This window comes from Hippocampus comes, unplaced genomic scaffold, assembly GCF_001891065.2.
Source record: "Hippocampus comes isolate QL1 unplaced genomic scaffold, H_comes_QL1_v1.1 scaffold137, whole genome shotgun sequence".
Taxonomy (NCBI): domain Eukaryota; kingdom Metazoa; phylum Chordata; class Actinopteri; order Syngnathiformes; family Syngnathidae; genus Hippocampus; species Hippocampus comes.
This window is the reverse complement of record NW_017806002.1, coordinates 1,190,123-1,209,305: the sequence shown is the minus strand read 5'-3', so window position 1 is coordinate 1,209,305 and position 19,183 is coordinate 1,190,123. Positions and strand designations below refer to the sequence as shown.

The 19,183-nt window shown below is 41.5% G+C and overlaps 2 protein-coding genes across 3 annotated transcripts in view; one reads left to right on the top strand and one right to left on the bottom strand.

The window, feature by feature from the left end:
• Positions 1 to 481: 481 nt before the first annotated feature.
• Positions 482 to 3,913, bottom strand: akr7a3 (aldo-keto reductase family 7, member A3 (aflatoxin aldehyde reductase)). Its single transcript, XM_019892461.1, has 6 exons — positions 3,517 to 3,913; positions 2,691 to 2,878; positions 2,500 to 2,604; positions 2,046 to 2,142; positions 1,768 to 1,867; positions 482 to 1,000 (listed from the first exon to the last, which is right to left on the bottom strand). The coding sequence occupies exons 1-6, from the start codon at positions 3,896 to 3,898 to the stop codon at positions 772 to 774; spliced, it is 1,101 nt and encodes a 366-aa protein (XP_019748020.1). The 5' UTR covers positions 3,899 to 3,913; the 3' UTR covers positions 482 to 771.
• A 3,395-nt stretch (positions 3,914 to 7,308) lies between these two features.
• megf6b (multiple EGF-like-domains 6b) overlaps positions 7,309 to 19,183 on the top strand; it is a 55,662-nt gene continuing 43,787 nt past the window's right edge. For both annotated transcript variants that reach the window (XM_019892481.1, XM_019892483.1), the window contains exons 1-4: positions 7,309 to 7,637; positions 9,823 to 9,957; positions 10,603 to 10,712; positions 18,954 to 19,058. In XM_019892481.1, coding sequence (XP_019748040.1) covers positions 7,498 to 7,637; positions 9,823 to 9,957; positions 10,603 to 10,712; positions 18,954 to 19,058 — 490 coding nt within the window. In that variant the 5' untranslated portion in view covers positions 7,309 to 7,497. The remainder of the gene's footprint in view (positions 7,638 to 9,822; positions 9,958 to 10,602; positions 10,713 to 18,953; positions 19,059 to 19,183) is intronic.

Below are 19,183 nucleotides of genomic sequence, written 5' to 3'. Positions count from 1 at the left end.
AACTTCTCCGCACCCCCCCCCCCCCCAAAAAATCCCAAAATCCCAAAATACATGGACTGACATCTTTCAAGTTGACTTTAGCTCTGGTCTGAAATATTGCTCAGAAAATTACTTATTTGGTTGGAGAAATGTTTTGTATAACATGTACCAACTAAGCAAGTAATTCACAGTGAAAATCTGAAAATGAAGTGTCATCCATTTTGGAAAAATAGACTGTGTGTGCTGAACAATTTATTTTTCAACATAATTAGAGTTAAAGAGGGAAGGGAGCAAAATAACTTCTCCGCACCCCCCCCCCCCCCAAAAAATCCCAAAATCCCAAAATACATGGACTGACATCTTTCAAGTTGACTTTAGCTCTGGTCTGAAATATTGCTCAGAAAATTACTTATGGAGAAATGTTTTGTATAACATGTACCAACTAAGCAAGTAATTCACAGTGAAAATCTGAAAATGAAATGTCATCCATTTCGGAAAAATAGACTGTGTGTGCTGTACAATTTATTTTTTAACATAATTAGAGTTAAAGAGGGAAGGGAGCAAAATGTGTGCGCAAATTCAAATTAGGTTTGATCAGTGGAGAAGTTGGAACCTTTATGAAGTCCTCCAAAGGTCATTCCATATTTATCCCCCCCCCCAAAAAAAACTTTCAGGTTGGACATGCGCATCCACTTACAGAAGGTCAAAGTGTAACGCTTGTCATGCATTTGAGGTCAATATTCCAAATTTCACCCGAGAGCCCATCATCCCCAACTTTTCATTCTGCGTCATCTATCGGAAATAGTTGGGACACTCGTGAGCCACCAGGTTCCAAGCGTCCCCGAAAGCCTTCACCACCCTCTCATCCAGAGGACCTTCCTCCGCGGCAGCCAGATTCTGTCTGAGCTTGTACATCCAGCGCATGGCTGCAGACAACAGAGTGGGCGGCGTCGGGCCGTATGCCCCCTCCAAGGCCTTTTGGACCACTTCTAGGGCTTGGAAGTGACTCTGCTTCCAGTACCTACACACAATGCAAATTCAATTCATTCCTAATTAGAATCCAATATTTCCTCTTAAAGTAGCAATGGTTAATTTTTGCCACAAGTGTGTCTCTATCTATCTATCAAGAGAGAGAGAAACACACACTTGTGAATGATGGGTTTAAAAACACATTTATTCCAAATACGGTAATGTCGTTTTAAAAAAATATTGTGACTTGGGTTGCCACAGGGAGTGAGTCACACGATTTACAGTTTTTTTAATATTGCAAACAAATTGAAGGAACAAAAATGTCATCTTTACTAGTACTAGTAAATGGGGGAGGGGGGAATACAACTTCCCTATAAAATTACAAGTAAATATTTTTGTGTTGCCACGAAATGTAAATCAAAAATATGAATTAAGAAAACCAAAAATAAGAATAATCAAAATTTAATAATCCATAAAATGCAGAAAATTGATTCGAAGATTAATAAAGAAAAAAGGTGCAAATAAAGGTCTCTAGTAAATTGTTAAAAATAATTAACAGTAAAATATTTGAAAAATATAATACTATAAATATAAACACTGGTGGTAAGACAAAAATACAAAAAAAGGCCCCCCAATAAATGTCTTATGCTCTGTGGTTGAGTCGATATTTTTCCTTGTTTTCCAAAAATAAAGATGCAACAGCTCCCATACTGAAGAACATCAATATATATTTATAAATTTTTGGGGTGGGGCAGAGTCAAATTAATGAAACAAGTTAATGTTTGGGAATGATGACATCCAAAAGTGCTTGAAATGTACCTGTCTCTGTACGCTGCAGCCCAATTGTTACCAAAGAATCTTCCTGCAGGCTGAGATGTATCTTTGTCTTCATAGTGATATTTGCCAGTTAAAAGGCCACCTAGGACAGAGAATCCAAACTCTAGTTCCATTATGTCTTTCCAAGTCATTTCGGAGAAAAAAAAAACCTTTTTGATGGGTACAAAAGTGAGAGAATACGAAAATGTTAATTCATTTTTATTGGACCACAGATATGAAAAGGTAATGCCAGATTCCATAAAACAAAAAAACTAAAGCACCTGCGAGAGGGTTGTACGCGTAGAACTTCATCCCAAAGTACCTCAAGCATGGCAGCAACTCCGTCTCAACTTGTCTGGTTGTCGCGTTGTACATCCCCTTTGAAACACAGGCCAGAGGTTATTTGAACCCTTTCATTGTTAAAATAACACAGCATGCTGACATTCAGGAAATCTTTTAAGCCTTGGGTTAAAATAAACAAGAAAAGGCCAGTGTAAAATATGCAATTTAATGACGATACAATGTCACAGGCTTGAATTGCGTAACTTAAGCCAGCTCTTAAATTTGCCGGTACATCCAACCAGTCTCACAACTGCAGATTATATGTAACCACAAAAATCTTTTGAAAAAATAGGAGCAACAACAAAAAAAAACGGTTGCATTCAACACAGTCAAAATAACTTGGAAAAAAAAAAGCCTGCCTCCTCACCCCATCGACAAAACCAATTGAATTACCTGATACACTGTGGGAACAATCCAGTTATGCTGCCTGCACAGGCACACGATTTCAGCCACTTCCCAGGATGCGTAATTGGACAGTCCAAACTCCTTGAATTTCCCCTGAGAGAGACATTTTGAAACCAATTATGAGGTGCACGGGGACCTGTCATAATGAGTCTGAACTGAATAAAAAGGTGTTCTCTTGCCTCTTTGTGGAGCTCGTCGCAAGCCCGGAGCGTGTCCGCGATTGGATTGAGGTGATCGGGGGCGTGCAGGTAGAAGAGGTCCACGCAGTCGGTCCGCAGTCGCTCCAGAGAGGTCTCCAGTTGAGAGCGCACGCTTTCCGGTTTCAACGTTTTGCCGTCCCACGGGTTTGCCTTGGTGGCAATGCTGACTGGATCCAGAGAAGGAAACGACACAAGTCGATCACTTCGTAACATTTCAGTCCTCCATTTTGTTTGTTTGAATGAATAGTATTTTTCCAACAGAAATTCGCAGCAGTGTATTCCGTTTCGACAAATATCTACAGTACTGCATATTTTTAAATGACAGCACCTATTAGACTACTGTATATTAAGTATGCGCGTTTATCACGAAAGGGAAATGTTGCTACTCCCATTAGCTACCTCCAGTTGTATTTTACATTTTACTCATACAGGCTGCCTAATATAAAGAAGCCTCCTCGCTCATCCGCATCGTAAAAGAGTTGAGAGAGCGAAGATTGCGACAGACAGGTTTGCGATTGTGGCACCTCCAAATAACAACTTCAAATAGAAGTGTAACGAGTGTAAATTATTTGGCACTGTTATTCCTCACTGGTCATGAATCAAGAGTGTCGTTTCCTGATGAGGAGTCACGCGCGTACCCAACAACTTTAGCCCGGACAAGCCCATAAATAACGATGCAAATGTAATTCTTTTCCATTAGATAAATCCAATGTATGAAACAGAGGAATCCCTCATGCTTACATGGGCCATTCAACCAAATTAGTGCCATTTCCGTCCCCCGGGCAATGACATGAAAATACATGACCTGTTTTGGGGAGGTTCATGCCCCCCATGATGGCCTCTGACTTTCCGTCCATGTACATATGTGCAGTGTCGAGCTGTTTGTGTCCGCGGTCCAGAAAGATCTTGGCCATCTCCAGACTCTGCTCGGCGTCCGCCCGGCCTCCAAAGGCCATGGTGCCCAGCAAGGTAACCGGTCGCTTCGCAGACATGTTTCGCTTCGAGACAATTTTAAAGGAAAGCTTGCCGCACAGCGCTCTCGCTATAAAATGTGAATTGCCTGGCGAGAGGCGTCGCGCTGTTATTACGCATTGCATGGTACTAAAGTTCAAAGTTCGGGCGGGATCTCTCCCGACGTGGTGAGGGCGCTGTTGGAAAGGCTTTGACGTGAGTAACTCCGCCTCCATTCGTGCAGACAGAAAGCTGTTGTACCCCCAAAGTCACTCTAGTGGGAGCCAAATATCTTTTAATTTAGCATAAGTTACCTGCCACGTTTCTCGGGATTCATGTGGGGAAAATCCATCCATCCATTCATTTTCCGATCCGCTTTATCCTCACAAGGGTCGCGGGTGGTGCTGGAGCCTCTCCCAGCAGATTTCGGGAAGTAGGCATGGGACACCCTGAACCGGTTGCCAGCCAATCGCAGGGCACACAGAGACAAACAACCATTCGCACTCTCACTCACACCTCGGGACAATTTAGAGTGTTACATCAGCCTGCTATACTTGTTTTTGGAATGTGGAAGGAAACCGGAGTGCCCGGGGAGGACATGCAAACTCCACACAGGCAGGCCAGAGCCGGGATCGACCCCACGACCTCTGCACTGTGAGATCGACGCTCTAACTACTGGGTCACCGGGGAAAATCGCCCTCCAGAATTTATACATAGAAAATTATAATGAAAAATTATATCATCAAAAAGATGCAAATAAACATTCGATATGCGTTTTCCACGAAAAATCGGAGACAAAATGGGGAGGGAACCCCTTTAAAAATAAAATACTGAAATACCTTTGAGTGTAGTGGACTCAACTGAGCTGGCGTTACATTTTTGATTTGGCCATCAGATGGAGCTCCTCTTTCTGGTTCAGCAAAGTGTTTACCATTTTGTGCAAGGGTGTCTTGCTCCCTAAATGGTAGTGTATGTTAAAAGATGTCTCCGTATGGCTCTTTCATACACTGTTTCTTTTCTCCTAAGCGTCGACATTCTGTATTAAATTAATTTAATCAAGAAAGGGTTCAAATAACTTAAGATCTGTGTCTCACAGGGGATGTACAATGCTATAGCCAGACAAAATGCGGCGGTGTTGCGACCATACTTGAGGTACTTTGGGATGAAGTTCCACACACAGAACCCTCTCGCGGGTGCTTTACATTTTTTGTTTTTATGGAATCTGACATTACCTTTGCACATTTATGGTACAATCAAAATGTATTAACTTCACGTTACATGTCTGTAGTTTTTTGTTTTGTTTTTTACGGAGTCTGACATTGCATGAAAAAGTTGACTGTATGACAGTCGGCCATTTTGATTTGAAGCAACGATATTGTGCAAAGTACAAATTGCTGACCTGTGATGAACAATTACGAGGTAAAATGCCCAATGAGCTCCAAGTAGAAGCAGGCATCCTTGCGGTTGGACCTAATTTTTCTTTGCAAATTGCCACCTAACCGCCCCTCATGCACGTTACAGTCCTTTCGTTCCTATTTGCTAGATCTCTGATGGAAAGTCACCAACAGTTTTTTGACAATCAGGGAAGCAGTGGACTGATCATTTCAATCTCAAGTGGGGCAACCTGTGACTGTCGAAGCATTTGATTCAGCCTCCATACCATTTTCAAACACATAGAACTAAAAAAAAAACAAAACACTTTATGACAAATTTCTCCCATGGAGTGAAGCCACAATTACAGTAAGTAAAATATTTCCATGAAAACCAATCAAATGAGAAAATATGGAGGAAACCGAGTGCTTTCAGTTTGTACAAATAGCAGTCATTAGATATCATGTATCCTAATTTGAACGTCATCCTTGTAGCCGACGCTGCGTCCTCCTCCAAGGACCGTTCAGCAGTGACCTGCCACTGTTAGGGGGTCACGAGCACACATGTGAGCAATGAGACCTTTGTTTACAAGAACAGCGGTGGCCGCCGACCTCTTGACCACGCATTCAGCTGTTTAACCCCAACACACAAACCATTAGAGGACTTCACGGGATCCTCGGAATCCAACGCAACTGATAACATCACTTCAAGTCTGATGTGTGTGAACATGTTCTTGTTTTTTGTTGTTTCAAAATAGCCTCTGAAAATACACTTAAAAGTCACTTATATTTTTAAACGCCATTTCAGATGAGTTTGAATACTGCATATTGCCACCTTTGACGCCTGCTTACCGAGGACTGAGTGGCACTGCATTTGTTTTCAGAATAACTAGTGACTGGAGTGCAAGTGAGTAACATATCCTTACGTTTATGCAATACTATTGTACATTCCATGTGGGTAACTTGTTGTCGTGATTATGTTCTTGTGTGTCTCCAGCAGGTGGCAGAGGAGGGCCTTCCCTCCAGCGTGCACACCTGCTGCCATGTATACAGGGACTGCCTAATGCTCAAGGCTCTGTTGTATTATTGACCTTGTTTGCTGCTCATGCTCAGGTGTTGTTCTCGAGATCGTTTGGTCTTGTCATTTTGTTTTGCTCTCTCGTTCCTCGTATTAATATTATTTTGTCTTTGATGTTGCTCTTGTTTTGTTCTCGTGAACCTGGACTCTTGTCGTTTCATTTAGATTCTCGGCTTTATGTTACTTTGCTTTTTGCAAGTGCTTTTTGTGTGCCCCATGTTTTTCCTGGCTCCTTGTGACCACCGATTTCTGTTTATACTCCGTCGGTGCGCTCTTTCTAGTAAATAAATAGTTTTGTTGCAGATTTTGTTGGTTTCTACGTTTGTGGGATCCAATCACCAGTCAGTTCATCCATGAACTGTCAGATGTTACGCTTCTGTACTGTTCTGAAAAACTCAGAATACAAATGTGTCATTTTTTACTTGGCTGCCCACGGCCCATCCAAAATAGATCTGCAATAGAGTTTTGTTTGGGTCCCGACCCATAAATTTGAGAATCACTCATTTATATTTGCCCGATATCAGTGGTTCTTAACCTGGGTTAGATCGAACCCTAGGGGTTCGGTGAATCGGTCTAAGGGGTTTGACGAGCCTCTGCCACACCTGACTCAACATGTCAATTAGTTATGACACGCCCGCTTGGCCATCACTGGCTGCAGATGATCACATGACATCGCTTGTCCAATCAATGCTGCGTGAAAATTTAGTTCGCTCAGGAGTCACGGTAAAAAAAGATGATACTTAGGCCATGTAATTGTATTTACTTTTTTTCTATTTTTAACAAATGTGTTTTTTTTTAATGTCTTGAACTTGTAAAAAATATTTTTTTTATTTCTCATGAATGAAGGGTTTGGTGAACGTGCATATGAACTGGTTGGGTTCGGTCCCTCTAACAAGGTTAAGAACCACTGCTCTATATTTTCGTATGTTTTTACTTTTAAGTAAGGGTAAACTAAATCTTCAATCTTCAAAAGCAGTTTAATAGGTAAATAAACTAAAAACACATGAAGTGTTTGCAGAATATTGTGTGCGCAAGCTTGGAGTGTATCCGTGTGCCGAGGGCTTCGAACATCGCGCGCGCGCACATTACGTGAATGGAGGGAGCCTCCTCCAGGTCTCTTTTTGTGTCGCCCCCCCCAGTGAAAACATCTGCAGGGAGCAAGTGTGGATGAGCTTCTGTTTTTCTGGGTGATTTCTGGCAGCGTGTCACGCGCGCACACACAAGGGGAGCGAGAGAGTTGATCCGTGCCCGTATTGGCTGTGTCATCTTTGGAATGAGTGGCTCATTTCCACGCAGATCATCACTTCTCACGTGCCTTTTAACTATTGATATTTTGAATCTATATTTTTGTAGCGTTAATTGGTGATTTTTACACTCATGAGCGCACATGCGTGAGAATCGCGTATTTAAAACCCCAAAGAGCCAGAGGATTATGGAGAGTGTGTTTTTATTACTTTTGCTCTCAGTGTTTGTTCGAGGATCTCCCGTCTACCGGTATGCTAACTCCAACAGTCTTCAGCCGTATATGTGAGTAACCGGTGCACTTCTACTTGATGCTCTTCTGACGGTTTTGCACGATATGCAACAGGTTCGTGTCAGAGTGGCGAGTTCTTGGGAACGCACTCTTAAGTGACACGATTGCACTTTGCCTCTTCAATCACGTGAGATTTTGATGGGAAGAGTCAACAAATCCGCCGAATGTCAAAATAAAGAGTGAAAATTTGGTGATGATGATAACGGCGATGGGTCGGTTATTGCTTGCTCTCTCCCAAGCTGTGTTTTAGGGTGCAGATGAAAATGATGTTGATGTGTTTTGTTGCACCCTTTAAGTTAATTTGTAGTCCGTATTTCGGCATGTTTTCATTCAAATCAAACTTTATTGTGGAAGTCAACTTCCAAACAATTGCCCACGTAGGAAACAATGGAGATAAATTAAGAAATATCATTTTGTGCTATGTATTAAAACAGAGACTATGATTTGACAGTAATCTTGCTAAATAAAAAAAAATCATTTTGTCCTCCGAATTAGAGGTCGCCACCGTGCCTGAAGAAAAAAACACCAATGGGAGACAGAAGGCGTGAGTTAGAGTTGCGGGTCATTCTTGGCACACTTATCACGGGCACTCCCTGGGGCCTGGCATCAAAACAAACAAACAAATGAAAACAATTACAAATTGTTACCAGCTAGTGTTATAGTAACACACCACTACAATTAGGAGCTTTTCAAGCGTAACAAGTCTGTGCAAGACCGTGGGAGTTCACTGAGGTTTTTTTTTCTTCCAATATTGATATAAACTATTCTTCAATATTGATATAAAAGGCTTAATAAAACAAATACATCAGTAAAATGCAAAATTTTGCAAAACTGAACATTTTTTCACAGGTATGTTATTGCTTCTTATGATTTTATTAACTTCGAACAATAACATTACATGAGAATGAATTAAAACAAACTATTGAACATGCACGTTTAAACTTTTTTTTTTTCTGAAGACTCTAGTTTGTCCAGATACTGTACTGCATGTGTGAATCTTTGTCTATGTGTGCCCTGTGATTGACCATTTCCTGTTCTATGGCTATCATCGCATTCGCCAATCAATGAGATGCTTTTCTGTGGTCACGTAGAGGAGGGGGGAGAAGACATTTGATGATCGCAATGGCTGACCTCCAAATTGTATCATTTTTGGTCTTCACCCTCTTGGATACACATTTCGGAGTCCTTAACCCCCCCCCCCCTCCGCCCCCAACTAAATCCTCCTTATTGGGCTTTGCTGCTATTTTTAAAAGACTTGACTCTTACTTTAGACCGCCCCACCTGTCCTTCTTGCTGTGTGTGCAGGAATACAAAATACTGCTATTGAATGTTGTAGGCGTCACTGAAAGTCCAGTGGTACCATAACCTGACTTCAGTGCAGTCATTGCGGGTTAAGTTCCGCACTCAGTGATGGTGTGAACATTTGTCTGTCTCTAAATGTGCCCTGTAATTAACTGGTGACCAGTCCTCTGTGTTGTCCACCTATTTGCATAAAGTCAGCTGGGATAGGCTCACCTCAAAAAAAAAAAAAAGTGCTAAAAACTACCATCATCACCAACATGAAAATACAGAAGCGTAGCGGGTCTAAGGGATCCTTTAATTAAAACACGTATTAATGCCTGTGTCGGTACAAAAATGGATTATCGGAAAATAAGTGTTTTATAAATCCCCTTACTATTAAAAAAAAAGTTTTAATTGTGAGTAACAAAGCGAGAAAAGAAGTAACAGTAATTCAATCAACTGTTTTCCTGAAGGTTATTTTAAATTTTGTTGAAAATAAGTGACACACTCTTTTATGAAGTATTTGAATCAGAGATGTTGCAATGCGCTTAAAACTGCTCCCTTTGTCGACCTTTTGAAGTGTGCCCCCAAAATTACTTTTCTACTAATACCTGTGTGTGTGTGTGTGTGTGTGTGTGTGTGTGTGTGTGTGTGTGTGTGTGTGTGTGTGTGTGTGTGTGTGTGTGAGAAACATCACGAAATTTGTACAAGATCAACTTTTTGGATGACTTAAAATTCTACCACCTAAAAAGAAAATATCAAAGCCACCACATAAACACGATGCCTTACTCAAGCTCACGTGTCCAACTTAGTTGTTCGTCAAGTTGACTTTTAGATGTGTTCACCTTTAGTATATGTTGACGCCAAAACAATTTCTTTTTTCTCGCTTGCCTGCAGGCCCAATGTTTGCATGGAGCAGGAGATGATGTTGGTCGCCCAGAGGCAGCCGTGCGTGCAGGCTTTCACGCGCATGGTCAAAGTGTGGAAGCAAGGCTGCGCCGGGCAGTCGTGGTGTTTAGGATACGAAAGAAGGTGAGGAACTCGCGGCGCAAATATTTTTTTGTTTTTTTTTTTGTTTTTTGACCAGATGTGGGCAAAGTCTGGCCTGTGGGCCTGTGGATACACTTTAAATGGATGCCTTTTTAATTTTTTTTCCCACCATTCATGTTTGGTTTGATCCTTCCATAACACCACAATGTCATCATTCCTACTCCCTTCATCTTTGCTTTTCCCAAATCTCCTTTACTCTCGCGGGCTTGTCCTCTAATGACAGCCGTCTTATGCTTAAATACAAGGTGTAAACCCCCCCCCCCCCCCCACTCAACCCAACCAACTATTAAACCCACAAAAGTCTCCGCAGCTACATTCCACCCAGAGTCCTTATGGCAACACAGTCCCTGGCTCACTTCACGTCAGGGTTTCTCACTCCTTGCTTTGAAGACCGCCGAGGGCTACAATTACTTGCTCCAAACAAAGCACGTTGTCACCGGGCCTAATCGCCGTGGCCTTGCAACAATGAGAGGGGTCCCAAAAGTACATGGGGATCTGCCATCATTCTCCAAAGACGCGTCTGGGAAATGCGTGCCAAAGAAAACAATTGGCGAAACAACTCGTTATTAGCTACGCATACTGTCATGGGTCTGATGATTGCTTGTATTGTGTTTTTCACGCTGACAGGACAGCGTACTACACCGCATACAGACAAGTGTACCGACAGGATTACCACACAGTCTACAAGTGCTGTTCCGGATGGTCTCAACTTAATGGAGAAGCCGGTTGCCTTTATCGTAAGTAGTGTTTCCCCGCTATGTTAAACACATTTTGGAGGTGAAATGTATCCATCTAGTGATTATTTTTCATTTGGTTTTTATAGTATGCTTTCTTCCTGTAATGCCTTCATGCGAGAATGGCAAAACCACAGTCGCATTGAGCTTTTCAGCTGTTTCACCCCAGTTAAAAAGTAAAATTCAGTTTCTGTGGTATCAAAGTAATGATTTTGACTGACGTTGTTTGCTGAAGATGCATTCCAATCAATTAAAATGTATTCATTAAGTAAGCAGTTATTATAAATGGAGTGTGGCTGAGTATCAAGGGGTCAAAAAATACTGCTTTCATGTGAAAATAACAACAAAGTCATTAAAAAGGGTGTCCATTGCCACCCCAGGCCACCTCATAGCTCTGCCCCGTGTATAAACGCGGAATGGCTGGAGCAATGTCTACCTGGCAGATTTCCTGATTTCAGAAATGTAAGAGAGGCTACCGCTGTGTTAAATGAAGTTCTGGATTGCTGCCTGTGCAGTTTAACACGTAGCACTCATTTCTCTCGCCCTGTTGCATTGAAGCCAATTGTCTCTTTCCAAAAGCTACACCTTGACACCTGTTTGACAGACAGACCTGACTGTTTGAATTACATTGGTTATGCACAGTTCCAGCCCAATTTTACCCTTGATGAGTTTTGTGTAGGTGCCGCCGGGTTATCTGGTGACCAATCCAGGGCGTATCTTGCCTCTCGCGCAATTCAGCTCGGATAGACTTCACTTCAGCCAAGGACAGAATACCTGGTTGAATATAACGGGACATCAGGTCTTCTGTTCCAACTCTGATGCACCAATTTTTCAGGATCACTTTGTAGAAGTGGCTAATGAGGACTGTGGTTGCTCAAAGCCAAAGCCTGGTTTTGTCCGAAGGAATGGTCCTTGGCTCCGAATGAAATCTTCAGTTCGAAGGTCAAAATGGTCAAGAGGTGCTTTATCGTCCAGAGATGTTGTCAATCAGCAGCATGCCTGTTTGACTTGTGTTGTGTGTGACAATACAATAGCGTCACGACCCCCAGATGTCAACTGACCTGACTCAGTCGGGTCACGTACCACCGTCTTGCCGTGCCAGGACCTACTGATGGACAGACAGTTTATGCCAGAAAGTCATTGCCCCAGGCGACAAAAAAAAAGATAAGAAAAAAAACAGTGCTCATCAGCTGGATCTGGAGACGGCACCTGCTGATACACACAAATAGTAAAAAAAAAAAAAAAAATGTGAACGGCCAGTTCAGCAAAAAGTCAAATCCGACAGATCAGCTGAGTTTCGTGCATTCACCGCCTAGAAACTTTCTTTGATGGGATTTGATAGCCACTGATCCACCTTGCATAGCCTTCATACCATGCACTAAATCAGGGGTGTCAAACGCATTTTTGTCGCGGGCCACATTATAATTACCGTTTCCCTAGGAGGGCCGTTATGACTGAAACTATATCAAGAAGTCAAGAATAAAGTTTTATTCAATTATTGTTTAAGTAACTGTGATGAGGAGTTTAGTAACAAGAAAATGCTTTTCAATATGTCACTGATTTATTACATTTGAAAATTTAAACTTTTGGTACAGATTTCAGCAAGCATCGTGGAAGTTGTCATCTTTGATCTTTCGCGGGCCACATAAAATGATGTGGCGGGCCACATCTGGCCCCCGGGCCTTGAGTTTGACACCTGTGCACAAAAGCTTCCTAGTCAACAGCTGGGCCTTTTAACCTGACTTTCTGTGTTTTACGCATCAGCTAATATATTGTGGCTATTTTGACAAGACAAACTAAATGGGTTTTTTTTTCCATTTAGAAACATTTTGAGATGCCTTTCTATCTTGTCACACTCGGAAGAACTTTCCCAGAGACTCATATTCCAATTTGGGTGTGATGCTGCAGATGGCAGTCCCGCCTCCACCAATTAAGGTTCGTTAGGATAGAACGGGTGCACAAAGGCAGCACGGTGTCGGAGGACTGTTCATAGAAGGTAAAATTAAGTTCACCTGTCATTTTTTTTTTCTTTTTCAGATTTTGCCTGAAATCTCATACGAAAGCTAAATATCCCAAACATTTTGTGAGTAGTTTGGCCAAAGCCTCGGCCTCATTCTTTCTGGATAGCAAATTGAGTCCCCATGAGGAAAGTTCTCTGCCGTTTTGATGTCGTGGTCTCTCCCTGTCGTTGCTTTTCAAAGGGCTCTTTGTGTCCGCGGTACAACTTTTCCAAATGGCTTACAACATTGCATCCCTATCCCTTCCCTTCAGCAAGTCTGCTTCCCAATGTCTCCCTTATTCGAGTAGACACGAGGGGGTTATCTCTTCTTTTCACGGCACAATGGCTTCCCCCTCCAAACGGGCTTTTATCTCCGTAACCAAATATGTTGCAGCGCTTGGAGATGGGACGAACTAATCGCCCTTTTCTCCGAGCCACTGAGCCAGGGTAAATGTGAGCTCCAATGCACCTTCTGTTGAGAAATTTTCTTCCGTTTGTGCGTGTGTGTTACCTCCTAAAGTATCTGCGTGAGCTCATTAGGCAAATGCCGTGCTGTTATTGAGAGGCAGTTGAGGGTCTAATCATGTTTTTAGGTCCGGCACACAAAGGCTGGGAAGTAGCTGAAGGTCAAAAAGTAACATCTGTCATTAGCTAAGCATTTTCCCTGTTATCTTTGACTCCGGTCTGGTTCTCTAAATGTAGGTTTCCTGTGAGGGTACCTCTTCAATCCTGTAGTCCTTTTCGCGAGTGGGAATTTTATTTTATTTTTTAAATTAATTTGATGAGAAAAAAGACTTCTTAAAGATATTTTGAGTTTTGTGAAATAAGTCAATTTTATCAGGGAAATCTTGTTACTAATGTATCCTTGTTAGGAGTCAATTTTTTTCTCTTTTAAATAATATTCCATATTATTCCAATTTCGTACTTACAATATTTCCACCATTTTTCTTTAAAAAAATGAAATTGTAGTAATGCTTGTAAGATTCTTATTTTTACTTTATAATTTTCTTTTGTAATTCTACCTTTTCATCTCCAATTTTAGGACAAAAAATGTTAATTTTGAAATGTGTATATAGCTATATTCAATATTTTCTTTGGTATATACAACACATGACTATCCTTTTAATAATAATCCCTGAATATCTCTCAAAAAGTCTGTTTTGCAAGAAAAACTTTGAAAAAACAATATTTTGAATGAATATAACTTTTTCCAAAGTAAAAGGAAGAAAGAGCTTAGGTCTTAAAGGAATTTTACAACCAAACATTTTTTTTTCTAAAAACAATATGACATTACGTGTCACATGAATTGACTTTCCCCTTTATTTTTTTTTTCCTTTTAGTGTGGGCTAATCAAGTAAACATATGTCAATGTATTATTTTATGTTCTGAGAGGCATGTCGTTTAATTTCTTTTTAAACATGTGGGGGGGTCACAGTGCATTCCCCCTTCCCTCCAGACATCTCATAGGTGACCCTTGTCCGTTTCCGAGTCAACTCCAATTGTCTCGATGGCTGGATGTGCTTCTGACAAAGAGTGAAGGGCACTTGACTTTGAGAAGGCGACTTCCTCCACTTGAGAATTTGAAAGCATCCATGAGTTGCGTCGGTCCGCAGCCACGGGCCTGGGACAAGATGAACAGGGTCAGTCAGAAGTGGATGCAAGAGGTTAAGTTTATTGATGGCAACAATAGCTTTGTGGTGGTGATTATGGTTGGGTGGGGCCTGGGGGGCGGGGTTCAGGGACAATGGCTCCACCGGTTTGTCCTCCCGATTAAATGCCGAACGTGAACTGGCCTCCTTTTGTGGCGGCAGAGGTAGGACATGCAAAACGGTTCTCGTGGTGCAAACAAAGGCAATGGTACGGTGTCTAGCCATGGGTGGTCTTTATGTGGGTGTCATTGAACAGTATGTCGGCGCTCGGGGCGACCGCGTGGCATAGTTGTACGTAAATAGGCACGGACCCAGATGTATACTGCAATTAGTGTAAAATAATGAATGAACCCCAGCTCAAACATTCATATGCTAAACCAGTTAACATCTGTCATTAGCTAAGCATTTTCCCTGTTATCTTTGACTCCGGTCTGGTTCTCTAAATGTAGGTTTCCTGTGAGGGTACCTCTTCAATCCTGTAGTCCTTTTCGCGAGTGGGAATTTTATTTTATTTTTTAAATTAATTTGATGAGAAAAAAGACTTCTTAAAGATATTTTGAGTTTTGTGAAATAAGTCAATTTTATCAGGGAAATCTTGTTACTAATGTATCCTTGTTAGGAGTCAATTTTTTTCTCTTTTAAATAATATTCCATATTATTCCAATTTCGTACTTACAATATTTCCACCATTTTTCTTTAAAAAAATGAAATTGTAGTAATGCTTGTAAGATTCTTATTTTTACTTTATAATTTTCTTTTGTAATTCTACCTTTTCATCTCCAATTTTAGGACAAAAAATGTTAATTTTGAAATGTGTATATAGCTATATTCAATATTTTCTTTGGTATATACAACACATGACTATCCTTTTAATAATAATCCCTGAATATCTCTCAAAAAGTCTGTTTTGCAAGAAAAACTTTGAAAAAACAATATTTTGAATGAATATAACTTTTTCCAAAGTAAAAGGAAGAAAGAGCTTAGGTCTTAAAGGAATTTTACAACCAAACATTTTTTTTTCTAAAAACAATATGACATTACGTGTCACATGAATTGACTTTCCCCTTTATTTTTTTTTTCCTTTTAGTGTGGGCTAATCAAGTAAACATATGTCAATGTATTATTTTATGTTCTGAGAGGCATGTCGTTTAATTTCTTTTTAAACATGTGGGGGGGTCACAGTGCATTCCCCCTTCCCTCCAGACATCTCATAGGTGACCCTTGTCCGTTTCCGAGTCAACTCCAATTGTCTCGATGGCTGGATGTGCTTCTGACAAAGAGTGAAGGGCACTTGACTTTGAGAAGGCGACTTCCTCCACTTGAGAATTTGAAAGCATCCATGAGTTGCGTCGGTCCGCAGCCACGGGCCTGGGACAAGATGAACAGGGTCAGTCAGAAGTGGATGCAAGAGGTTAAGTTTATTGATGGCAACAATAGCTTTGTGGTGGTGATTATGGTTGGGTGGGGCCTGGGGGGCGGGGTTCAGGGACAATGGCTCCACCGGTTTGTCCTCCCGATTAAATGCCGAACGTGAACTGGCCTCCTTTTGTGGCGGCAGAGGTAGGACATGCAAAACGGTTCTCGTGGTGCAAACAAAGGCAATGGTACGGTGTCTAGCCATGGGTGGTCTTTATGTGGGTGTCATTGAACAGTATGTCGGCGCTCGGGGCGACCGCGTGGCATAGTTGTACGTAAATAGGCACGGACCCAGATGTATACTGCAATTAGTGTAAAATAATGAATGAACCCCAGCTCAAACATTCATATGCTAAACCAGTGGTTCTTAACCTGGGTTCGATCGAACCCTAGGGGTTCGGTGAATCGGTCTCAGGGGTTCATAATCATAACTGCACGGTGCGGTTGGATGTTCTGACGGCTCGAGGGTTTCTTGCTCCCCATAACCGAAGCTTGGCTGGTGCCCCATTTGCTGATTGGGGAGTAAGGGAGCGAGACAGACAGACTGAGCTTCCACCGTCACCGATTCACTGTTGTCATGGTGAAACTGTCTCGCCGAATGCGTCAACTGTTTTTCTCCTTTGTAGTAGTAACTCATTGGTAAACGTGTTCAAATGTAAACCTGAGCTGAATCACTGAACAGAAAAGCTGGCACGACACAGAGTTAGCTAAAGGAGCTAGCTTTCTTAAAAAAGTCACTTTTAGAGACATTTTCACCTTGGAAAGCACCAGCAACGAAATATTGAATACTGTATTCCTATTACACAAGCCTAAGATATCACACACTTTAAAAAAAATGAAGTTATTTTTCCTCCTGAGAAGCTTGAAATAAGATTAAATGGCAACTTGTAACCTGCCTCACCTTTCAACCATTATCTGCGGCCCCTTTTAAAGGTTTCTCATTTTTCCCAGATGGGGTTTTTAGAGTTTTTTTCCCTTGCTCTCCTGGGGGTTAAGAGCAGGTGATGTCGTTAATATTTGTTAACTGTGGGTATGTGGAGCCCTTTGAGACGTTTTGTGGTGAAGGGCTACATAAATAAACGTGACATGACTTGATTTCATATGTTGAGTGCATATGTACCATTGATGCTAGTTTCACTAATCAACACAAAATCTGTCATGGCACGGTGCAAGAGAGACCCATGTTGTAAATAAAAACTGGACTCGCCATTGGCTCATTAATGTAGGGTGAAATGAGGGCGAGCTCATTTGCATGAGACTGGAGTGATTTTATGGTGTGTAAAGTGTTCTTCAACTTTGGGTTATCTTGACGACAGTGTATCACAGACATATTAACACATAAGGATAATGCATACAAGCACACTTAAAACCAAAAAGCCCACTTCCCAAGTGTCACTGCGTTTAGCCAAACTGACCATTTATCCAAAAGACTCTTGTTTAAAACTTTAAAGACACCTGTCCGAGTTCACATGAAATAACCGCTTTACAAAAACTCATTGAAGCAGTAAATGATGATTTGTTACCTCAAAGTACTTTGTTGATGTCTGGGCACCACTTAGGAACCCCTTTTCTGTCTGTGAATTGGCCTAAAATTCAGGACCCTGCTGTTGGGACCGCTCTCTGAGGGTTAAACAGATCGACGGAGCCTAAACAAACAACGGGCTGCCACTGTGACGATGTGGTCATTCCCTCGGCGAGCTGGAAGAGCGACACCTGCTTTGGGCTTTTCAGTTTGCTCAGCACGAGCCGCTGCCCCCGCTTTGTCTGCCTTTGCTCTCTGCGGACGCCGTTAAGCCTCTCGCAGAAGGTGTCTTTGTAGTGAAAAGCGCACTTTCCCTGTGACGGATGAGAGTGACTTTTATGCCATCCTGAATACCACATTTGGGCTTTTAATTCAGAGGAGATTAATCAGGAGGGGGGAGCACCACCAAAAAAGTAGTTGGAGTAGTTTTTCAAGATACGAGCTGTCACGTCTCACGTCGGCATTTTTTTTTTTGTTGTTTTTTTTTTTTTTGCTTTGACTTAAAAAGATACAAGCGCTATAAGGTGGTAGTAAACTTAACTCACAGCAAGCAACCGCTTGGTAGACAGCCTCGTAAACCAAACTTTTAAGAAAAACGAAGCTTCAAGCTGTTTATTACAACTAATAGTTGGTTTACTGTCAAACTAAACAAAGAGAATTGCATGTTGTATATTTAAAGCAAACCACATAACTGCCTTAGGAAAGCCTACTATCTTAATTAATGCTAACACACAGGTCAAGACATCAAAGACAAGCTAACCAATAGATGGTCGCAGTGTTATAACCCTTTAAGCAACTGATGTTTGAACACAGTGTAGTAACCTCCCACTGTAAAAAAAAAGACTAATATTACAGTTTTGCTCCCACTAAAATACACATTAAGACTCTAAATTGACCATCAGGAGGAACCGTTTATGATTTTGATATTTCGTTCATGTAATCTCGGTGCTGTGTTGAACCTTGCCTTTACCAGCGGATTTTTCTTGCATTGTTTTTCTTGGCTCCTTGTGACCAGCGATTTCAGTTTATACTTTGTCGGAGCGACTTTCTTCGGTTTTTGTCTGAGCCTGCATTTTTGGAATGCAAAAACATTATTTGGTTCGGTGTGAATCTGACAGAGGCTGGAAATGAAATGTAAATATAAATGGTTGTTTGCCGACCAATCAAGGGTGACTCCTTTATTCGCCCTAATAAGGACATGCGGTATAGATTTATGGATGGATTGAAATTTCAATGGAAGACTGTTTTTTTTTTTTTTTATGTACAGTACTAATGACAAGGTACTGTTTGACATTCTGATTGGGGGTGGGGGAGGGGCTGAGCACACTTATAGTTCATGTCCTAGAATGTTACCGTGACCACTGGGTCAGTGACATTCATCTAAAAGTTCAGTTCATATCTAATCTCCTTGTGGGAAGCGAAGCTCTTTCGCTTGGGAGCAATCCAGTCTGTTGCTATCAAGCATTTGGGGTGTTGGAATGGAAACGTTGCATTTGCAGCCAAGTGTTAAGATTCTGGACAAGTCTTGCAGTCCTGCATTAGTCAGGAGTCAACAGGCTGAAGATAAATCTTTGATAGCAGCGGCTTTGCCGATGTTGTGATGTCAACCAGGTGTTTCACTTACCTGTGTGTTTTTTTTTTTTTTTTTTGTCATCCAGCTGTGTGTAGCTACGGCGTGTGCTTCAATGGGGGTCGGTGTCGAGAGGGATCTACTCAGCTGTGCGACTGTCCTGCTGGATTCAACGGGCCCAGCTGCCAGTATGGTGAGCGGTGACCTTTTTTTAAAATAAATAATATGAATACATTAATTTGTCGAATCTCCTTAGCCAACCTTTATTTGAATTTGAAAACTGAATTTCCAATTGGAATTAATTATAATCATCCAAAC